We start from the raw sequence: 20,694 nt of genomic DNA, 5'->3' as shown, positions 1-20,694 counted from the left end.
TGTGAGCTGCTCTGGCACAGATCAGCCCTGAGCACGGCTCTGCAGCGTATCTGCAGGAGCCTGGGGAGAGGAAACCACAGCTCCCTGCCAAGGCAGGACAGAAGGAGATTCTGCTTTTGCAAGTAAATCCCAGTGCTGATTCCTCCTTCTGCACTGTGTCCCTGGGTTTTGTGGTTAATTAGAAATGCTCCTGGCTCATTGCCATGCCTTTTCTCTCTGTTATCCAGCCTGTCTCTGGGCTGCTGATTACTGACCCTGGTCCAGGCTCTGTGATCCAGGGAGAAGTGTTTGGTGAGGCTGGGAAGGTGTGTGCTCCAACCCAGATAGTCTGGGGTGTTTGCACGCAGTGTAGGAGGCAAGGGGGCTTAGGGGATGGATAGTTCCTAAAATAGGGAAACCCAGTGGGCCAGAACTTCAATAAAGTGCAACTCAGCTGGGAGAGAGAGCCTTGGGCTCCTCACTTCCACACAGGATCAGGCCACAGGCCTGACTGTCTGTCCTGGATTCTCAACCATGGATTTGTCAGGACTCCATTCCTAAATTTAAGTCTGGTACACAGTCAGCACTCTCCCTGTATTTGTTTTGGCTTCAGTGTTGTGTGTTGGTGACCCAGGGCTGCAGGTTTTCCCTTGCACTTCCCTTGTTTGAATGCTGGTGACAGCAACCTCTGCCTTTGGCAGTCACCACCGTCTGCAGCTTCTGTCACAGGGTCCAAAAAGCTGTCCATGGCATAGCCCGAGCATGGGGATGAGTGCTTTAGCTGTGCTGGCAGCAGAAATGCCTTCTTTTGTTGAACTTAATCTCTCAGGCTTCCACACTAACTAGTGAGCTGGTTAGTTAGAGACTGGCTGCAGGCCTCAGGAAGCCCTGAAAATAATGAAGAACAGGATGCAGGCCCATGGTGGGGCTTAGGAGGCAGTGGAGCTAAAGTTCTGAAAACACCCATGTCACCCAGAGCTGGGGCCTGTTGGTGGATCCCTTCACCTTCCCTGGATGGCTTCTCTCTCCTCCTGAGGTGCTCCCTCTGAAATGGTGCTTGCCACAGTGGCTCCCAGGGCCGCCTCCTGTGTGGAGGATCCAGGGAGAGTCCTTGTGTGTGCAGAGTGTGGGGTGTTCTGGAGGTTGGGAGGGTGTTTTCCCTGGGAGGCTTTGCAGTTTAGGCTGCTGGGGAGGACTCTTGGTGTGACTCTTTTCTCCATGTTTCTAGTCTCGTATCGCCAAGCGAGGAAGGAAGCTTGTGGATTACGACAGTGCCAGGCACCACTTTGAAGCCCTGCAAACTGCAAAGAAGAAGGATGAAACCAAAATTGCAAAGGTAAAGGAATCAGGAGGATATGCAGCCTTCCTTTCTTTTTGGGAGCTCTGCATTTGCCAGCTGTACCCGTTCATTGTGTTTTCATAGAATTCATTCATTTTGGCAAGGACCTTTAAGATCATTAGGGTGTTGTGAACTGGTGACGTTTTGCTAGGTATTTCCTTCTCATTTGTTTAGTTTTCCTGGAAGGCAGGATGGCCTCTGTTTGGTTGGTTCAGACCCACTATCATCAGTCTGCATGTCTTGGTGGCCAAATGCTTGGGCGTGGGTTTGTCACGTGCACAGGACCAACAGCCTCTGACAGAAAAGCCTGTGTGCCCCTTGGGGAAGCAAAATCTTGCAGTGCTCCAGAAAAATGTTACAGTTTGTCTGCTTCTTGGGACTTTCTCTCCATCTTAGAGCAGTGGTAGGAATGTTTCAGTGTTACTTGAAGTTGGTTCTGTTTGTGAAACCTTCTGATATCCCAGCAGAGAGAACCTTAGGAGTGTGAATTACAAGTACGTCAATGGAAAAGCACTCTATGCACACTTGATGAATGCATTCTATTGTCTGTTGGTCACAATTACTGGATAATAAATATGGCCAACAGCAGAAAAATAAGAGTTTTTCCTTGTCAGGTTTCTTTCCTGCCTCTGAATAGCTTGATCCAGGGCTTGCCCAATAGTCAAGTGAAGGATTTTATTTTTAATGAGATTTATTTTAATTAAAAGTAAAGTTTACATTTTTTTAATGTAGCTGAAAAAAGGTAATAGTGCTAATTTTGTTCTAGAGAAGGTGCATGGATTGAATACTGTCCCTAAAATGAGCTATGGATTCCTCTTATACCCGGAGTGTATTTGAACCCATGTGCTTCCTTTCACAGGACACTTCTTGACACAACAGAATAGTCCAGGGCTGGGGAGACATCTTTTATTCTCTTCAGTGTGGGCCATGGTAAATTGTGACCGCTCAGGGTAGAAGCGGTAGAGGAAAGAAAGACCCTGGATCTGTATCTTTTAACCAGGCTGACAAGTCATCTTTTGCTTAGGGTTATTTCTGTTAGGGGGGAATATGAGCTAGGTAAGTGATGCTGGTGTTTTTCCTGCATAGAAGAAATTAAGATGCATCCCTGCTCTGAGTGAAAGATGTGCATTTAGAGGCCACAGTACTTTTATTGTTAACCTGCAAGTCATCAGTCATCTACAGTGTGCTGCTTGCACTGTGATTAACCTTGACAGACAAAAGGAGAGAGAGATTGATGGCCCAAGTGTCATTGCATCACTTGTGTGGCAAAGCAAGTCTTGATTCTGTATGCAAGGCATGAGGCCCAGCTGGTTGTGCCTTCAGTTCAAAGCAGTAATTCACTGTGTCTGGGGCAGGAGCAGAATTTCCCTGGGGCATGTTATTTTATTGGTGCATGCCAGTGGGATCTTTGCTGCAGTGTAAGATAAAGCCAAATGGTTTTGTAGGAATTGATCTACTCAGGTTGGTACCTGGTGCCCTGCAGCAGAGTTTAGCTGCCCTTATCACTGCTGCAGTCACTGTTGCCCCAAATGTTCACCTAAGATGATATAACAGGTATGGAGGAAAGTGCAGTTTGAAGAGTGAAATATTGAGAGTTAGGAGTTGGTGCTCTATTCATGAGCCTGTGAAAGGGTCTCTCAGTACCTGATCAAACTCTTCTCATCAGCCAAAGCATGCACTGGATCTGATCTTTCCACCCTCTGGAATTCAGGCCATAAGCTCATGCACAGGATAATAGGTGACACATTGCACTGCAAAGATGGGAGCAGCAAGTCCCAGGGGTTGTGTGTGTGGCCTTCCCAAGGGGGCAGCTCTCACTGCCCAGCCTGGGATCTGGCATTTGCAGTTACACAGCTCTGCAGGGCTGTGGGCAGCAGCCAGGGCTCAGTGTGCACTCAGCTGCTGGAGGTAGTTCACCTCTGTTTCTGTGCCTGGAGTTTTGCTCCTGTGACCTTTGAAGTAGGGTTGTTCCAGTATAAGTTACTTTGGAATGTGATGACAGACCCCTAGGAGAGGGAATTCATGTTTCTGACACGGGATACAAGTGGGAACTGATTTAATTAAGGTTTCATGGTATAGTAACAGAAACAGCAGTGCAGATACTTTTTGGCATTACGTGGTCTCTTTTATTCTTCTCTAATATATGGATGTTCTTTTCCCACCCAGGACCCCTGCCACTTATTGCTAAACTTACATCCTGCTATTAAAATAAATCACTGTGGACTTTCAGCTGTTGCATGCAAATAATTATGATGATTAATTAATCCTGACCTCTCTTTAAGGAGCTCCAACTTCACAGCCATGCCTTGGAGTAGGGTTGTTTGTGTGCTAGGTCACTAACAACTGTATCTGTTGCTCTTGCAGCTGCCTGGCTGGTCTGCAGTATCCAGCCCACATGGGGACATTAATTACTGCTAAACTTGGCATGCTTCAAAGGATTCATAACTGATCAGTCCCAGGATGTTTGTTTTTTTTCTCTCACCTTGGTGATACTGGTTTGACCCAGCCTCTAAATACACACTCTGTTGTGATTTTAATTTTTTTATCCTAAAAGATAAATGTTTGTGTCTCTCTTGTTCTCTGTTTATTTGTTTTTCTTTTTTTTCCCACTCAAACATGCTCCCTCCCCCAGCCTGTTTCGCTGCTTGAGAAAGCTGCGCCTCAGTGGTGTCAAGGGAAGCTACAAGCTCACCTCGTTGCACAAACTAATCTGCTCCGAAATCAGGTGACTGCTGATCTACCTGGCTCTAACCCTGCATGTGCTATTTTGGACTCTAGATTGCACCCTGCAAGTAATCTCTAGGCAACGTTCACTCTAGTCCTCTCTGATCAGTGTCAAGATCAGAGAGGACTGACAAGTCCTCTCTGGACTGTCAAGAGAGCCTTGACAAGTCCTTGACACTCCTTAGCCACCGTGGGCACGGGGAAGTTGCTGACCAGTGAATGAATCTGTGGCTGCCTGACTGATTTCTAGTCCGATGTGTTAATACTGGGCTGTTGTTTTCTCCCCCGAGATGAAATGTGGGTGAAGAAAGGCTATGGAATAACTCTGAGGCAGAGGGTGATGTATTACACAGCTCCTCCAATTACCGCTTCCATTTTGCGCTAAGAGAAGCAATCAATTTTTATTGTTGCCGTTTCAAAAAAAAGAGAAAAAGGAAACGCTGAAAAATTGGCCTATGGATTCGTGTCGTTGAGTAAAGCCACAAAAAAATAACATTGTGATTTCTGTGGCTGCTGAGTTAGCTTGCAACATTCTCCTGTGATATTCCCACATGAGCACTGTCCTGGCTGTTGTGGTTTAAAAGCCATTTTTAGATACAATTTCGATCTGCACAGGAGAGGAGATGGGCCCAGATCGGGCAATTTGTACCCTGTGTGACATATTTGAACAGGCTGAGATCAAGGTGGTGTCATCTAGCAGTATTTAGGCTATAGCATCTTGAGAGATATAAGCAGCTCAGAGGAACTGCAGGGAAGAAAAATTTCAATCCTACATGCATAGAAGTGTGACTTTCTGATGAAATCTTGATCAGTGTTTCAGTTGGAACACCTTAAGGGACAAGAGGGAGTTGTCAGAAGACAGTCAGTGAGAAGAAAATGCTTTCAATGAGCAAGGGATAATAAATCCTTACCAGACTGGGAGAGAGCACCAGTTACCTGCTCACAAATTCCTGGTGAGCTCATGTGTTCTCATTCAAATGCTCCTGTGTTTTCACATTCCTTGTCCATGGAATGAATTGCAGTTTAGAAACGCCTCTCACCTTATGAAGCCCCTGGGTTTTCACAGTCACTTTATGGCTTTGGATCAGGGAAAAGACTCCAGTACCACATCAGTAAAGCTTGGGGAACAAACAGCTGTTAGCAGCCCTGCTTAAGATGCAGAGCAAAGGGAGGAAATATGTATTCATTCTAGATTGAAGGGAGAAGGACACATGGCAGCCTCCTGGGGGCTTTTCCTGTAACTCTGCTGGCCCAGCTGGGAGCTACCTGCACAGTTGGGGTTCTTGACTGGTCTGTTTGACTGGTGATTTTTCTGGAGAACTAGAAAACAGGTATGGGAAGTTCCTCAAGTCACAAATAAATATATGAATCTATCAGCTCGTGGGCGTTTTTCCTCTTTGCAGGCTTGGCTGTGGTGACTGCTATAATAGCAGCAAGCACAGACTGCCCAGAGAGGAAGTTCCTATGAGTGCCCCCTCATCCATTGCCTGTGGATCTTAGGATACCAAGAGTCACTCCATAATTTCACTGTTCTGGGTCACTTTGCCCTACAGCACATGCAAGGGACTGTGTAATCTTTCCAGGCACTGTGCTGCGGGGGCGTTAATCTCCCAGTACATGGCATTAATATATTCAGTGACCACAGATATTTTCAAAACGCTCCCTTTTATTCCTCTGCTGAGTAATGCTATTGCCAACGCTAATTTTTTTTTCTATTTGTGTAAGCATTTGGGGTTTTTTCTTTGCTTTTTTCTTTATTTTAGTTTTACTTTTGGTTGGAGAATAACCAAAAAAAACCCTTAACAAAGAACATTAGTTGTATTCTTAACCTGTAGGTTTTCCGGCTTGCCTTCACAGAAATGAGTAGGTAGGAAGAAAAGGCTTCAGTTTTTACATTTGTGTGATTTCAAGACTAAAGGTGTTAATGACAGCCCTAAATCTCATTAACCTCTTAATAAAACCAGGAGGGCTGATGACACTGGATTTATTGAGAAGCTTCAGAATGTTAAGCCTCAAAAAAGTCTCCTTTTACCAGCAGCTGTGTTGCTGTCTCTTCTTGCCTGATACTTTTACAGCCTCCATGCAAAAATGGGGTCAGTGAGATGTGGTGTTTCTAGTGTAATGCAGAAACTTCCTTCCAGTGTGTGCACACTTCCTTCCAGTGTGCAAACTTCTGGCTCTTTAGGCCTTTAGTAGATAAAAACAAAAGCAACACAGTGAGGATTTTTTGTGAAGTCTGCTGTGGGAGTTGCTATTGCACACTCCCAGTTAGAAATGTCAATGACTGTGCTTTTTGAAACAAAGAGGAAAATGGCTTAGAACAGCACATTCTTGCCTTTTGACTAAGCTCTGCTGACATGTTTAATGCAGACTAAAAATCAACATCCCAGTGATAACAGAACAATATCTCTGTCTGCAGGAAAAGGTGAGCAAGTTGAGTCTTTCTGAGAGGCAGGTCTGGTTGGGACTGGTGGGGCCTGGGCCTGGAGGGAATCCTCCTGCTCTGTTCCTTATCCCTGCCTCTTGGGTATCTAAACTATTTACTGAGCAGTGCCTAATTACCACAGTTCACAACAAAGGCCTTTGAAGTGAAATGGTCACCAGACTGCCTGGAAGCACAAGGCTGGACATAACCAGACACTCAGGAGGGCTGGGATGTAGCAGAATCAGTGATAGTAGCATAAACAGTGTGGAAAAATTGTCCCCTGCCACAACTGAACTGGTTGTGCTTGGCACTCTGAGCTTTGGCTAGGTGGAAGGTCAGGAAAGTATTTGTTGTCCATCTCCTGCCCAAACCTTCCCCCTTTCAGGCAGGGAGAGGAGAGAGATTTTCTGAGATCCTGTTTCCTATTTTTTCTCTAGAGGGGCTTGTGACCAGGCTGATGTCTGGCTTTGGCTCTGGCTGGAAGCAGTCATGGCTATCAAGTGCCAGGATTCCAGCTTCCAAGCAAAATAAATCCCACTGGTGAGAAGATCCCTGGGCAGACTAAGGACTGAAGAATTATTTCAATGCTCTAGCTGAGGATGAGAGCACTAGCTGAGCCACAGGCCCTGCTGGATGGATCCCTGATTCCTACAACAGCTCTAGAGTGAACGTTGCCTGTTCCTGGCTTTGCCTTTGCCTCGGGATGTCACAATATTCACACCTTGCTTTCTAGGTTTTGACCTTATAAATAAGTAAATGGGAGAGGGAAAGAATGTTAATGATATTTACCACATCTGAAAAACTAACAGCATTTGATGATGTCATGTCATCTCCTGGGTTGATTCAGGTTCCAATATAGTTTGGAAGTTAGAATAAGATAAAGCCAAAGGGTGGACTTGTTGGTTTTTTTATTTTTTTACTCTCTTTAAAAAGGTTGCATTAGTAGCATTCATTCATAAAGGTGTTTTAAGGTAGAATGAGTCTTTGTGATCATTGTCTCTCGTTCAGCATAAACTGTCTCTGTTTAAAAAACTTTTTGTTTGTTTTGTTGTGCAAACCCTCTTGAAATGTTGAGTTTTTCAGTGAGTGTAGCAGCGAAACAGGGGTTTCTGGGTGGAAGCACCATGACCCCTTCTCCCCTTGCCTGTTCCTCACCAGGTCTTAATTTCTGAATACCCAGATGTGTCTTTTTACAGGGGAATATTTTTCCCCTGGTCTTGAGTACAGAGCCTTAGCCTTGCCTCTGGCAGCAATGAGCAACCCTGTGATAGGTGAAGCTAGCTGGAAAGTAGGAGCTCCTGTGGTTTGCTCTTGAGTCAGGAGAGAAATGGAGAGTGAAAGGATCCTGCTCCATATAATGGAGAGTGATTCCTGTGATGAACAGGATTTGGAACTGCCAAATATTTTTAAGCCATTTCTCCCATCATTCCTGTTGTTGTATATAACTGTCACTAAGGAGCAGTAAGCTGGATTTCTTTAATTAAGCTGACACAAAGAAGATAAAATTTGATTTCATAGAAGGTGTAGGAATCTGACTGCAGGCTGGTAGGGAGATCCAGCTTCCATAGCTTGTGGGCTCTTTGCAGAGGCCTGTGGTGTTGTGAAATTCCTGCTGTTGTCACAAATAAAGGCACTTGTGCTGACCTTCCAAATTTGATCATGCAGGGTTTTTTTCCATTCTACATCTCACGGCATGGCAGAATGCTGTGCTGCTATAGATTACAGGATAGAAATATTTTAATTAGAAAACTTTAGGTCAAAGCACTGAAAAGAGAAAGAGGTGACCTAGGACAGATGCAGGAAAGGGCATGTGCTTGTTGCTAGTGTCTGCTGTCAGCAACAGAAACCAGGAGCATCCCTTTTGTTGCTGAAACCTGACAGAATTGTCCATCAGTGTTGGGATCTGTCAGTGTCTGGGTCCAATGAACAGATCAAATTTAAACTCTCATCTGGGAGAAGGAGATCCCTTCTGGAGCTGGGGCTGACAGCCAGCCAGGGATTGCGCTTGCGTGAGACCATGGAAACCAGGATGTGCTGCTGAAGCCCTGCAGCCTGGCCTCCCTCTGGCACAACTCATGCTTCTCCAGTCAGCTTTGTGGGAGGGCTCTATCAGCCAAGGATGCAGACCTCCTCTCTTCCTCAAGGAGATGGGGCTTTGGCATGACCTGACCTCAGCAGAGAGTCTTCAAGAGGGAGGATTCTTCTCTAAAGCCATTTGGGATGGGTTTCAACTCTTTCTGACATCTGGCAAGGGACAGAGGCCCCTGTTACCTTCATCTGTATCTGAGCTGGAGGCTGGATGCCTGACCAATTCCTTTCAGTTTTTGAAGTCAGGGAGGTTTAAAGAACTTGAAACACGTTAGTGGTTGTTTGAATTGCTGTGTGTATAAATGGGGAAATTTGTTGAGAGAACCTGAGAGGAACAAATTCAACCTAAAGGGTCACCTGTGGTGCAGCCCTGGTTCCTGGGAGACTCATTTGGGCTGCTGGTTACCTCATGCCAGAATTTTGCCTGGTCTCCCAAAGAAGTGAAAAGAGTCTCAGCTGTTCCAGCCCTGCAGGGTGCTTGGCTGTGCTGGAGCTGACAATTTCCTTTCTCTGTTGCTAAGGCTGAAGAAGAGTTGGTAAAGGCTCAGAAGGTGTTTGAAGAGATGAATGTTGATCTGCAGGAGGAACTGCCTTCACTATGGAATAGGTAAGTGCTGGAACTTTTCCTGAGGCCTGGTTGGAAGGAAATGAATATGCAAGCTCTAGGGTGACAAATCCTCTTAGCCTAGACTGGGTGTCTGCTCTTTTTTTTCCTCTGGATTGTCTCTGTCTGTCCTAGGATTCCCCCCAGTCACAGGTTCACTCTTGTGCTTTACTTCACGATTTTCCTGAAAAGCATGATTTTACCACAAAGAGAAACTGTATTTCTCTGCTTTTCTTAATCTCTTTGTCCTACTGCTGTATTGCCCTAAATAGTTTATTTAGTTGTTATTTTGCACAGAGTTATTAGAGATTTGTACAGAATGGTCTTTATATTGCACGTTACCAACTCTGCTCCATTTTCAAGAAAGACCTGAGAGACCATGGGTTTGCCATACCAGAGATTGTGGTGATGAAAAGAGAGGTGAAGCAAAGACCAACATTTAGCTTGGGGGATGAACTGCAGGGCAGCAGAAGCTGATTTATGGGGATGACACAGTGGAAATCTGGCCAAATCTTCCTAGCAGTGTCCCAGCTTCTTATTTTTAAATGCAATGGTCATGTCCGGGCTGACAGTGATCCTCTGTGAGGATTGAGAAAGTGGGCAGCAGCAGGGTGGGAAAGCAGAGTGCTGATGAGTGCCTTCACTCCCCTTTCCACCAGCCTGAGCCAGGACTTGTGCTCACAGCAGCCTGCAGGCCTGGCTGGGGAAGGAGCTGGGAGGGACAGAGGCATCTGGGGGTTCCCTGTGCAGAGCCCCAATGCTGCTGGCCTGGGACAGCCTCTCCTGTCCCTCCTGCTGTTGCTCCTTAGGCTGGGTGCTGGTGGAGCACTCTCTGTTGGCAGCTGGCAGGCTGGTGACAGGCAGCTGCTGGCATTTTCAGGCCCCACAGGTTTTTCACAGACTCCTGCTTCCCAGCTGATCCTTCTGCTTCCCTGTTACTCTCTGTGCTCTCCTTTGCTTTCTTACTCTTTCTGCCCCTGAAGCAAACAGTTCATGCTGTTTTTGATTCCCTGGTGCTAAGGGACTTCTGGATGAATTAATATCTGTCCCCTGCTAATTCTCCCAGCACTGTCTGCATCACAGCCTCTATCCTTTTTTTTTTTCCCATCTTCCTACAGCTGGTGCTTTATTTTTTTTTAACCTTCTTTTGTATTTTTTATTTCTTTTTTTCCTGCCCACCCTATACCTCCCTCTCCCTTCAGTCAGCATAAATTCAGATCCTGTCCTACTCAGTCTCATCTTCCCCTGGACATGTTTGTCCTGTGCCTGGCCTTTGCTCCATGGTTCCATTTCCTTGCCACCCTCTCTTCTCACATGTACCATATCTGAGTTGAGTTTGCATGGGAATGGTGGGTGGGAGGTAGCAGAGCAGGATTGAAAGATTTTGAGAGAGCACTGTGTCCATTAAGTTCTTCTGTCTTGTATTTCATTTGACAGTCGTGTTGGTTTCTATGTCAACACATTCCAGAGTATAGCTGGCCTAGAAGAGAACTTCCATAAAGAAATGAGCAAGGTAAGGCAACCAACAGCTTATCCTACTTACTGTCTCTTCACTGTTAATGAAAGAAAAACAAAACCCAAGAACCAGCAAACAAATTCAAACAAAACCAAACTAAAAACAAACAAACCAAAAAAAAAACCCCAAAACCTCAAGCTAAAACACAGTTGTAGAAAATGGCCCTATGTTGGAGCATAATAAAAACCCTTAGTATTTTTCTGAGCAACGTGGGACAAAGGCAGTCTGACACAGTAATGTAAAGGGATGGAGCACAGGGAAGAGACCGCTGAGCTGTGGGCAGCAGTGGGGAGTTTGTCACTTGACAGCACTCATTTCCAGATCCACAGAGGAAAGGGAAGCCACTCTTTGACCTGTTTCTTGCTGCCATTTTTAGTTAATCTGCATTGTGGATCTGTAACCTATGACCTGGCCAGGCTAAGCCTGGTACATTTTCCTCCCCCTCTGCTGCCTGCACCCAGTTGCTGTGTACCCTCACTGTACCCAGGTGTGGGATTAAAACCAGCAGGGAGTCTGAAGTCGACTGAAGACTGAGACATGCCTCACTCCAGTCCCTCAAAAAGGCTCTCCCCCCCAGTACCCCTCTGCTTTGGCTCCTTTCCTGCCCTGTGACCCAAAAGAAGGCATTTAAGTACTTAGTGTGGGCGTTGTGTGGACCCCCAGTGTGCCTTGAGTTGGGAATCACAACAGAAAGCAGGGTTGGCAACATCCTGGTGCTGTGTGGCAGCACCCACAGGAGACCCCAGGACCAGTCTGTGGGAACGTCCCCCATTGCCAGTCTCATTTACAGATATGTTCTTGTTCTTTCAGTGAAGAGCTAGAGAAATCCTGAATTCCTTAGGTCTGCATGCTGCTTGGAAATGTAAATGTTGCACTAATCTTGAGGCAGGAGTGAGAGCCCAGCTGGAAAACCCTTATATTCCCTGTGCTCCCTAATGTCATCCTGACAACAAAACAGCCACTAAGCAACAGGAAACATTATAGTCCTTCAATTCCCAGCAGTCAGGGGCCCTCTGCCTTGGTGTAACACATCAATTTTGAGCCCTGCTGACATTTTATGGGGTCTTTTCCAGTTAATAGCCTGCTCTTCTCCACTGAGGGATGAACTAAGTGTTAAGAATAGGGAGGATTGTTAGAATTACTGGTTTGTTGCTGCTAGCTCACATTCAACAAAACATGGGAAAGATGCTTGTTAGACAGGAATTCTCTTCTTGTATGATTTTTCTAGTCAGGATATTTTCTTTCTTGAGGAATTTTGTATGAGGGCAGGGCTTTTGCTTTGGTTCCATAAGAACCATCTGTTTCTTATTACTGCTACAGCTTCCAATTAATTGCTGGTGTTGCCTGCACACTGCCTCCAACCTTGATTTCATGGGATCCCTCCTCCTGCCAGTGATAAATCCAACATCTTGTCTCGTTCATGGACTGGCTGTTCCAGGATAGGAGTGTCTGGAGTCACTGCTGCAGCCTTCAGTGCCAGGGAGAGTTTAACCCCTAACAGTGCATTTCTGCAAAGACATCCAGGTTCTGCCCAGGTCTAGATGGCCCAGGCAGCTGGTGAAATTGAAGGTTGTTCATGGAAATGGCCGTATCCCAAGCTGAGAAACAGCTTTTGGCTACAAATCCTGAGTGAAGCTCCAGCTGTAGCACACAGATCTTAGTTAAACAATCCACCTGCTTCTGCAGTGGTGCCTGGCAGCACACTGGTGGGTCCAGGTGATAGGGAAGCAAAGAGGATGATCTCTAAGGAAGACAGAGCATTCCCAGAAATGCCAGCAGCTCTTTGACAGCTCAAGTGCTGTAGCACTGCACAGCCCACAGAGAAGTGGAACCAGATTTAAGGTTGTCCTCTCTTGGGATAGCTGAGGAACTGTGCATGTCCTGCCACAAGCTTGTGTTTGGTCAGTCTGTGCAGGCCAGCCCAGGCTCTTCTCTGGAATCTGAGCTCCTTTCTCATTATTTTTCTGTCTTTTGTTTTTGTATTTTGCAGTTGAACCAAAATCTTCACGATGTCCTGCTGGGTCTAGACAAGCAGTACTCAGGCAATGCCTTCCCTGTTAAAGCACAGCCCAGGTCAGTAACTGTGGGTAGTGGCTTTCCCTCAGCAGGGGAGGTGGGACAGGGATCTCTCTACCTGCCCAGGGGTGCTGAAACCTCCAAGCTGTCAGTTGCAAGTGATTTGCCCACCTGCCAGTGCCCTCCTGAGACTTCCTAGAGCCATGCCCAAGATTGCACTTGGCACTGCATGGTGCAATCCAATACCTCTTACCTTTCTAGGATAGCATCTGGAGGCCTGAACATTCACTAGGTCCTGATATTTAGGCAACTGACTCTCAGCTCTGCTTTTAAAATCTAATTCCAGCTACTGAGCTGCCCTTCCTTCTGGGCCCAGTTGCCCAGCACCTGTCCTGTTCTTTCCCTCAAAAGCTCCTGCCATGTACCTCCAGCTTCAGCACCAAGAGCCCATTTCCCCAACCCCTTCTTTGGCCCACCAAACCTGGAATCACCATTTTGCCAGAGCCTTATGCCCATCCTGTGTACCCAGCTGCAGTGTGTTTCTCCTTCCTGTGTTGTGGAAGTAGTTGCAGCATCAGTCATAGGAGGCCTCCTGAACTCAGAGCACTTCCAATCCGTGTGTGTGCAAGGAGTGAGTGTCCTCTGGGCTTCAGTTTGCTTTCTCAGCTGGGTCCTGTTCTGTGTGTTTAAGTGCAACTCTGCACATTCCCTAGCACTGAGGAGGGACGGAGGGGTTGGGCTCTGGATTGGGCTGACTGGCCCCCATCCAAGTGCACAAGTGATGAAATAGCTCTGGCTTCCAGCTGCTGCTAATCCCACGTGCAGGGAGAGCAGCAGCACAGCCCAGGTCCTCGACTGCTGTGTTAGTGGAAGGAGGAGGTGAAGTCAGCATGAAGTAAGGGCACGCTGCGGTCTGAGTGCATTGGTTTAGAAGGGATAGATCAGCTGTTGAGACCTCGGTGCTCCCTTGTGTCTCCTCCCAGTTTAACCTGTTGCAGTCGTGCATTGATGACTTGCATGTCTTCTCCCAGCAATTCTTCCAGTGTGGTGGTTGCCAACTCTAAAAAAAGAGGAGGTTTGGGTTGAATTTTGGCCCCTGAATTCTGGATTGCTGACAGCAGATTTCAGTGATGCCAGTTGGAATGCTATTTGTGAAAATGTCTTCCCCCAAATTACCATGTGGTGTCTGTTGATCATCACAACCCAACCAGACTGAAACCTTGTGAGGAGGTTGTGGGGCCCATCCTCTTGCTGCCATTGGCTGTGTTGTCTCTGTTAGCAGCATCCTCCAGGGTCCCTGGAGGAGGATGAGGTAACAGGACAGATGAAGGCTGTGCTATTGCTTTGCCCAGCTTCTTTTTCCTCCGTTCTCTATTCCTTGAGGAACTGATTGTAGGCAGTAGTGGCAACCTGGCTCAGAGATGTTCCTTGCTGTTGTGGCAAGGTTTCTGGCCTTACAGAGCTTTCAATGAACAAATCACCTGTTTTTACAATTCCTGCCCCATCTCTGTACAATTTCTGCCCCCCTCTCCCCCCAGCCTGCTAGCTTGCTCTGGGGCTGTAGTGGGTATCTCAGCTGCAGTTCTGTGCCCTTTGGCTGGCTAGGAGACCACGTGGCCCTAAAACCTGAGTGCACACAGAAGGGTCCCTGTGTGGGCAGCAGTCTGAGAGCTGCTGCTTCATCACCCACTCTCTGCATCTCAGCTGAGGAGCCAGACCTGCCCCAGAGTGAATCTCTTCCTCCTGAGCACACTCGAGCAGGGTGTTGTAGGAGGATGTAGCAAAGATTTGCCAGGGTGGCTCTGCAGTGCCCAGGAACTGCTGTGAGGCTCTTCTGTGTCTGCTGCACATCTGGCCTCTCCTTGTGGGGCAGGGCTGGGGTGAGAGTGTGCAGGAGGAAATAGCCCTCACTCATCTGACAGCTTATTCTGGTCTGCAGTAGGAGCAGATGCTTCCCTAACCCATTTCTACTGGGAAGGGGACTGGAGATGGATACAATGGCAGGAAATGAATGAGGAGGTGTGAGAAGAGAGGCAGTTATCTGTGCACATCATTATGGCATTCATGTGAGGCCCTACACAAATACTGCTGTGGCTGATGTCTCTGGAGCTGGCAGTGTAGCACAGAACAGCTGGTGTATTTCTGGGAACCTCAGACCTATGTTTGGGATTTGCTTCTGAAAGAGGTAGGAATGTTCAGGGCTCAGATGCCTAGAAGACCGAGGAGATCTGTGGGATTATCCTCATGTGATTGGGTAAACTGGAAAAAGACATGGCAGGAAAGCTGCTGAGTAGGTTCCATGTATCAGACTGCACAGACTACATAAGAAAAGAATTGGGAGCTTATTTCTTTTGCAGCAATATTCACAGGGGACCGTGAGGAGCTGTGAAAGCACATTTACAGTACTCTGGTGGTCTGTACAGTTTCCTTTTCTTCTTCTCCATTTGCACCCTGGCCCCATATTCCAAAGTGCAGGGAAAGTTCTAGTTTGCTTATATATATAGATGTATGTCTTTGACAGACATAAAGAACCTTCTTCTGCTTTCTCTAGACCAGGCCATAGCTTTCTAGTAATGAAGGGAAGTGTGTCTGTGTGTACTCACGTGTGTGTGAGAGAGAGAGGAGATCCTGTCATCTTAATTACACCGAGTTTTGTGGCACCCACTAAATGGGTACTTGGAAGCTAAACTTTTCCTCCCTGGTTTGACTGTGCCGTCCTGTAACTGAAATGATTTGCGTGCCATCCTCAACAGAAAGAAAACTAAACTGTTCGCCAGGCTGAGGAAAAAGATGAGCAGGTACCGGTATGGAGAGCAGCATTTCGATACGTGTTTCATTGAGCTCCTAAAACTGGAGAGGCTGTTGCTGGACTCTAACAGCCTGGCACGTGTTAACCCTGTGGTGGGAGAGGGGTCCTGTGCATGATAAGATGTGTTTGTGGCCTGCTGGGTCCTGCTGAGATCTTTCTGTGTCTGGATAATCCCATTAACTTGCTTGTATGCCTGGTTTGAATCCTTGCTTCTTTTCCTATCTAAGAAGGCCGTGTGACAACTCAGGCATTGTCTGTCCAGTTGTTTTTGTGTGATGGAAAATGCAGTGCTGGGTTTTCCATGGGAAGTATAATTGATTTTGGTGTTTTAACAGCTTCTAGTTTTACCTAGTGGGCTTGTCCTTTTGAGCAGGTCTGAAATGCTGCATTCTCATCCCCTGCCTAGCCAGGGAGGACGAGTAGGCAGGTCTTTCACCCTCAGAAGTCCTATCCTATCTACCTGTTGCAATTGGGAGAATAATGAGGTGGGAGAAGGATACATCCAGCTTTGCTCTTTGCTTGCTCTGTTCTTGAGAATCCTCACTATCTTGCTCCATCCATGTAAGATTTTGTGCAGGACTGGAGAAATACGAAGAACCTTGTCTTGTATAAAGACTAGTATCTGCATCTTGCCTTTAAAACAGTGATGGCATTGATTTTCTGGATTGCTACAATGCCTGGAGTTACCATAGGTCAAGGACTCTGACAAGAACATGCTCTGGAGCAAAGTGGGAGCTGCTCCATAATGACACGGAAAATTCCTCTGATTTTGGTTTTTCTCACTTTTTGTGTTGGTACTTCCTCCATGGGATCCTTACTGGGAGAAAAAAAATTATAATTGTCAAGATGGTGTCCTGCCAGCAATAAAAGAAAGTGCTGCTGGATTGAGATCCTTGTTTTTCCTGATCTGGTTTCCCACTGACTAGGGCAAGTAATGCAGCCTTTCTCTTTGTGTCTGCTGTGCATATTTTGTAAAGTGGGAAGTTGGAGAGTGAAGAGTGGTAATTTCACAAGGAAGCTGATGGACAAGCTTAGATATTTATAATTTCAAATGCAAGTAATAAGGCAATAGATTGTGTTGTTACTATTCTGGGGTTTTCTACTGTAGGAAAAGGAGGATTCACTGGAGTACTTCTCTGGATGTCTGTCTCTGGTCTTGGTTGGACTGGTGTTGTATCTGTACCAGGCAGGAAGTCTGATATTTCCAGTCCCTGAGAGTGGATGGATTATGCAACAGAAGGAGAGCTAGTAAATCCCCCCCTGATGAATTCTGGGCTCCTGCTCTCCCCAGGTAAAGTCCAACTGACCTGGCCTGGCCATAAAGGTGCCTGACCTGGGCTCTGCTGGGGGTTTGTGCTGTCAGAGCAGTTGCTGGGGGTCACAGAGAAATGTGCAATCCCTAGCGCAGAGAAGGAGGATCTGGAACTCCGTATTTGATCTGCAGCAAGAATGTACATTTGTGCCACCATATGTTTAGGTATGTAGGTTCTTTTTTCCTTCTTTCTCCCACCCACTCCTTTAATTTTTTTATTTCCAAATAATTCTCCAGTATGCTCTACAGGTAAAAATTTAATTACCTTTGGCTGAAAGGCCCAGTGTGAGCCTTAACTGAGATGTCAGTCTTTTTTTCTTTTTTTAACTTGAGAACTTGGCAGGATGTGACTGATCTGTTTTTACCATATTGGAAAATAGGTTTTATCCTCTAATGTAGGATTGTTACAAGTGCAAGGGAAACTCATCTGCAGATGTTACTCTGCCCTTCCAGAACAAATGAGGCAGCACCTTGGAGTGTCTGTGAGCTCAGCAGCACTAAAAAGAGGCTGGGGGATTTTGACTTTCTCTTCAGCTGTATTAGACCCAGCTCTCTGTTTGCAGAAGAAAGTTGACACCCCTTTCCTTTCGTCGCCTGATATTCCTGGAATTGGCATCACTTCCCATTTGCTCATGGGAAGGAAAAAGAGCAGTGGCCTTGTGGTTTTGGCTTGCTTTTACTGTGGTGCTCATGTTTGGTCAGTAGGTAGAGTCCCTGCACTCTGGCTCTTTCCTGTGTTTCCTGGAGAAAACAGTTAGCTGGAGACAAGATTTTGCTCTGTGCGGGCAGTGTGTGCTCCCTGGGGACGTGTGAAGGACAGAGGATCCTGGTGACCATCTCACTTGATGCTGGTTGCACTGGCTAAATTCAGCAAAGTTACAAAGCAACAAGTGCAGGAATGAAGGTGCCGCTCAGGGGGCTGGAAGAGGCTCAGCCAAAATTAGCACTGGCATTTTCCTAGGAGGGCTGGCCAACACATCAAACAAGCTGTAAATAGTAGTGACTTAATGAAGGCTTTAGTGTTGGGCCCTCACAGCCCAATTCTTCCCCTCATCCTACAGGGGCTGACTCACATGGGAGCCTTTTACCAATATATCTCCAAATTAAGTCACTGCCAGGCACTGGAAATAAGTCACTCCAAAACTGTTCCACGGCCTTTAGAAAATAAGCCTGAACTCCTTTCTCACTGGGAGAACTGGCCTTTTCAAGTCCCTAGAAGGAAAAGTCTACCCTTGTCTTGGTAGTTCAGCTGATAGCCACAGTCCCAGTGTTCCCAGTGTAGCTGGGGCATTTGGGAAGTCGTGGCACTCTAGATGTAGATCACTGTGTCCCCCATTTTCTCCAAAGTGCTTTCAACTCCAAGGGAGGTAACATGTACTTTTTTCCCCCCCAAATCTAGCATTAGAGGATGTTCTTTGATGTTTCCTGGTGACTCCTGTTTACATCAGGACTTTACCTTCACCCTCCAACCATTACTACTTTTGATCTGTAGCACAACTTTGTAGATTTTTTCAGAATTCTTTACAGACCCCAGGTATTGAAGTGATTTCTGGGAACTTTTGAGGAAGGACACTTTCAATCAGACTGAAGAGCTGCAGGGGTTGACATCCATGTTCTTCAGTCTCTCCTCCTCCCTTTTCCTTCCTCATGTCCCTCTTTCTCCCTTGGTGTGTGTGCCCCTGGTTGAGAGCTGCTGGCAGGGAATGTCCTTGGGTTTGTTGCATCATGTTGGTGTGCTCTTGGCATCAGTGTCATCAGAAGTGTCCAGCCTGCATGTGGACCTGAGAAAAAGTGCTTTGTGGGGAAATGTGTGTGTGGGGTGTGGATATGGGGGGAGAAAGTTGGGGGAATGGGTGAGGGCAAAGTGAATGAAGAGGGAATGGGATGGGGAGCTTGAAAGCTGGAATGCTGAGCAGGGTGAGATGCTTGCCTGTGAGAGGAGGTTTGTTGAAATGCCTTGCTATCCCTTCTTCCTCTTGCTATCCCCCACTTGCAAACCAATGTTTAGGAATGAGGCCATCGTGCATGTTGGCCAGTGACCACCACAACTCAGGCATCCAAGTGTGAGTGGATGTACATGTCTGAGGCTCTGGGCTCTCTTGGGACAGAGCAAGGTAATAAATTACTTCATCTCCTTGCAGAATCAGATCTGCCTTGCTTTAGTGCTGGCTCTATGCCAGGGTTTAGTGTCTCAAGTTGTAGGAAAGGGTCTGTTTCTTTCAGCTTCTCTCAAGGCCTTGAATTTCACAGGAACTGTGACTTTTACTGGAGTCAAATATCACTCCCTGTAGATGAGGTTGCACAGCCCTTTTGCAATATGCTGTGATATTATATTTTCATCTGCGTATGGTTTTGCCAAACTGTAATCACTTCTGCTAAAATATCCTCCAGCAGTGAATTTTCCCAGTTGAAATTCTCTGGTAACCAACTTTTTGCTAAATGTCTCATGACTGTGTTTTGAAGCAGAGACTTGACACCCAGCCAGGGCATGCCTGTAGGGAAAGGCATGTGCCTCTTGCCATGCCTTTGAAAAATCTGCCCAAATCTGTCCAAGCTGTGAACCAACAAATGCCACTGGCATATGCTTCTTGCATCTTAATTTCCTGAAGAATCTCTCTTGACTGTGTGTCAGAAACAGTCTTGGACTAGAGATCAACTAGGGAGACCTTTCATAATAGAGAAATCTCTATTAGTAGCCAGAACCTCACTGTTCCTGGAGTGATCTGTGAAACCTCTGGCTACTTTGCCTCTCTACTAGCTTGGTCAGTTCATACCACATCAAGGAATAAGACATTCTGTGATTGCAGCCTAAGTTCAGGTGTTGTGAATCTATTAGTCATAACCCATGCAGAGGTCCATAGACAACCACACAGAAAAATTCTAATCTGTGGTGGCATTTAAAACTAAATGAGTAGCACTGAACTCCTTTCCCCATCTACTTCCCCAGTATTAAAGACTATAATTTAATGTCAGGCACTTACATTAAAATTTGGCAAAATGAAGGATGCCTGGTTGTTTTGTTTTTGTTTTTCTGTGTCTGAGGCAAGTATGTAAGTTCTGTAGGCTTTTAGTGAGTAGCCTGCTGCAAAGTGGTGCTGCTGCAGTGTGTTGGACTGCGAGTGACTCAGCAGAGATGCTTCTCAGGAGCTCCAAATGTCTTCATTGCGTATCTGGGCAGTGAAGCAAAGAGATAATGGAGGCCACTGATCTGTGCTGGTTAGCACAGCTCCTCCTAGGCCCGGCTCAGACTTCTCTCTCTTTTTCTTCCCCTCTCTCTCCCCCTGTCTCCTCCTTTCTCTCTCCACTTCCTTCAGTGACAGCACCCCAGCGAAAGCAAATAAAAGCCCCTCGCCTCCACCAGATGGATCTCCCATCACCAGCCCTGAGACCAAGACTGCCAACCACGAGCTGGAGCCGTCCACTTTGGAAGCACCTGGGGCAAGCATCCCAAAGTCACCGTCTCAGGTAGTGTCCCCATGGCATTGACCATGTCTCTGCTGATGGCACAAGCTCTGTGAGTCAAAGACCTCCATCAGTTGTTTTTTTAGACCTCATCCTGCTTCTGAGCACACAGAATATCACATGATGGTTGTTTTCTTCCACTGGTTCCTGAGAAAGTTCCTGAGAATGCAAGTTGCTTATTTGCCATCTTTCTATTATAAGAACTGTCTTTGAATGGTTTCACAGGGGGAAGGCCAGTAACACTTTTTGCTGTCTGATAGGATGGCCAAGAAGATCCAGGGAGGATGGAGTTGTAGCTGGATGAGGAGGTTTGTTCTTTACATTTGAATTAACCAGTGGGATTCAGTGGTCCAGTTTGTTTTTAAGAACTTCTCAAGCTGAGAAAGGTTAAAATAAAAAAGCTTAATACTATAAGGAGAT

The 20,694-nt window shown here is 46.4% G+C and overlaps 1 protein-coding gene across 19 annotated transcripts in view; it reads left to right on the top strand.

The window, feature by feature from the left end:
• BIN1 (bridging integrator 1) overlaps positions 1-20,694 on the top strand; it is a 90,124-nt gene that overhangs the window by 46,741 nt on the left and 22,689 nt on the right. For 5 of the 19 annotated variants that reach the window (XM_063161836.1, XM_063161833.1, XM_063161826.1 and 2 more), the window contains exons 6-12: positions 1,208-1,315; positions 3,951-4,043; positions 9,077-9,162; positions 10,597-10,672; positions 12,666-12,748; positions 15,445-15,495; positions 20,127-20,277. In XM_063161836.1, coding sequence (XP_063017906.1) covers positions 1,208-1,315; positions 3,951-4,043; positions 9,077-9,162; positions 10,597-10,672; positions 12,666-12,748; positions 15,445-15,495; positions 20,127-20,277 — 648 coding nt within the window. The remainder of the gene's footprint in view (positions 1-1,207; positions 1,316-3,950; positions 4,044-9,076; positions 9,163-10,596; positions 10,673-12,665; positions 12,749-15,444; positions 15,496-20,126; positions 20,278-20,694) is intronic. The other 14 variants (XM_063161837.1, XM_063161834.1, XM_063161839.1 and 11 more) reach the window with 5 other exon arrangements.

Source organism: Melospiza melodia, chromosome 8 (genome assembly GCF_035770615.1).
Source record: "Melospiza melodia melodia isolate bMelMel2 chromosome 8, bMelMel2.pri, whole genome shotgun sequence".
Classification (NCBI taxonomy): Eukaryota; Metazoa; Chordata; class Aves; order Passeriformes; family Passerellidae; genus Melospiza; species Melospiza melodia.
Note: the sequence above shows the minus strand (reverse complement) of the source record. Positions and strands in the feature narration are given on the sequence as shown.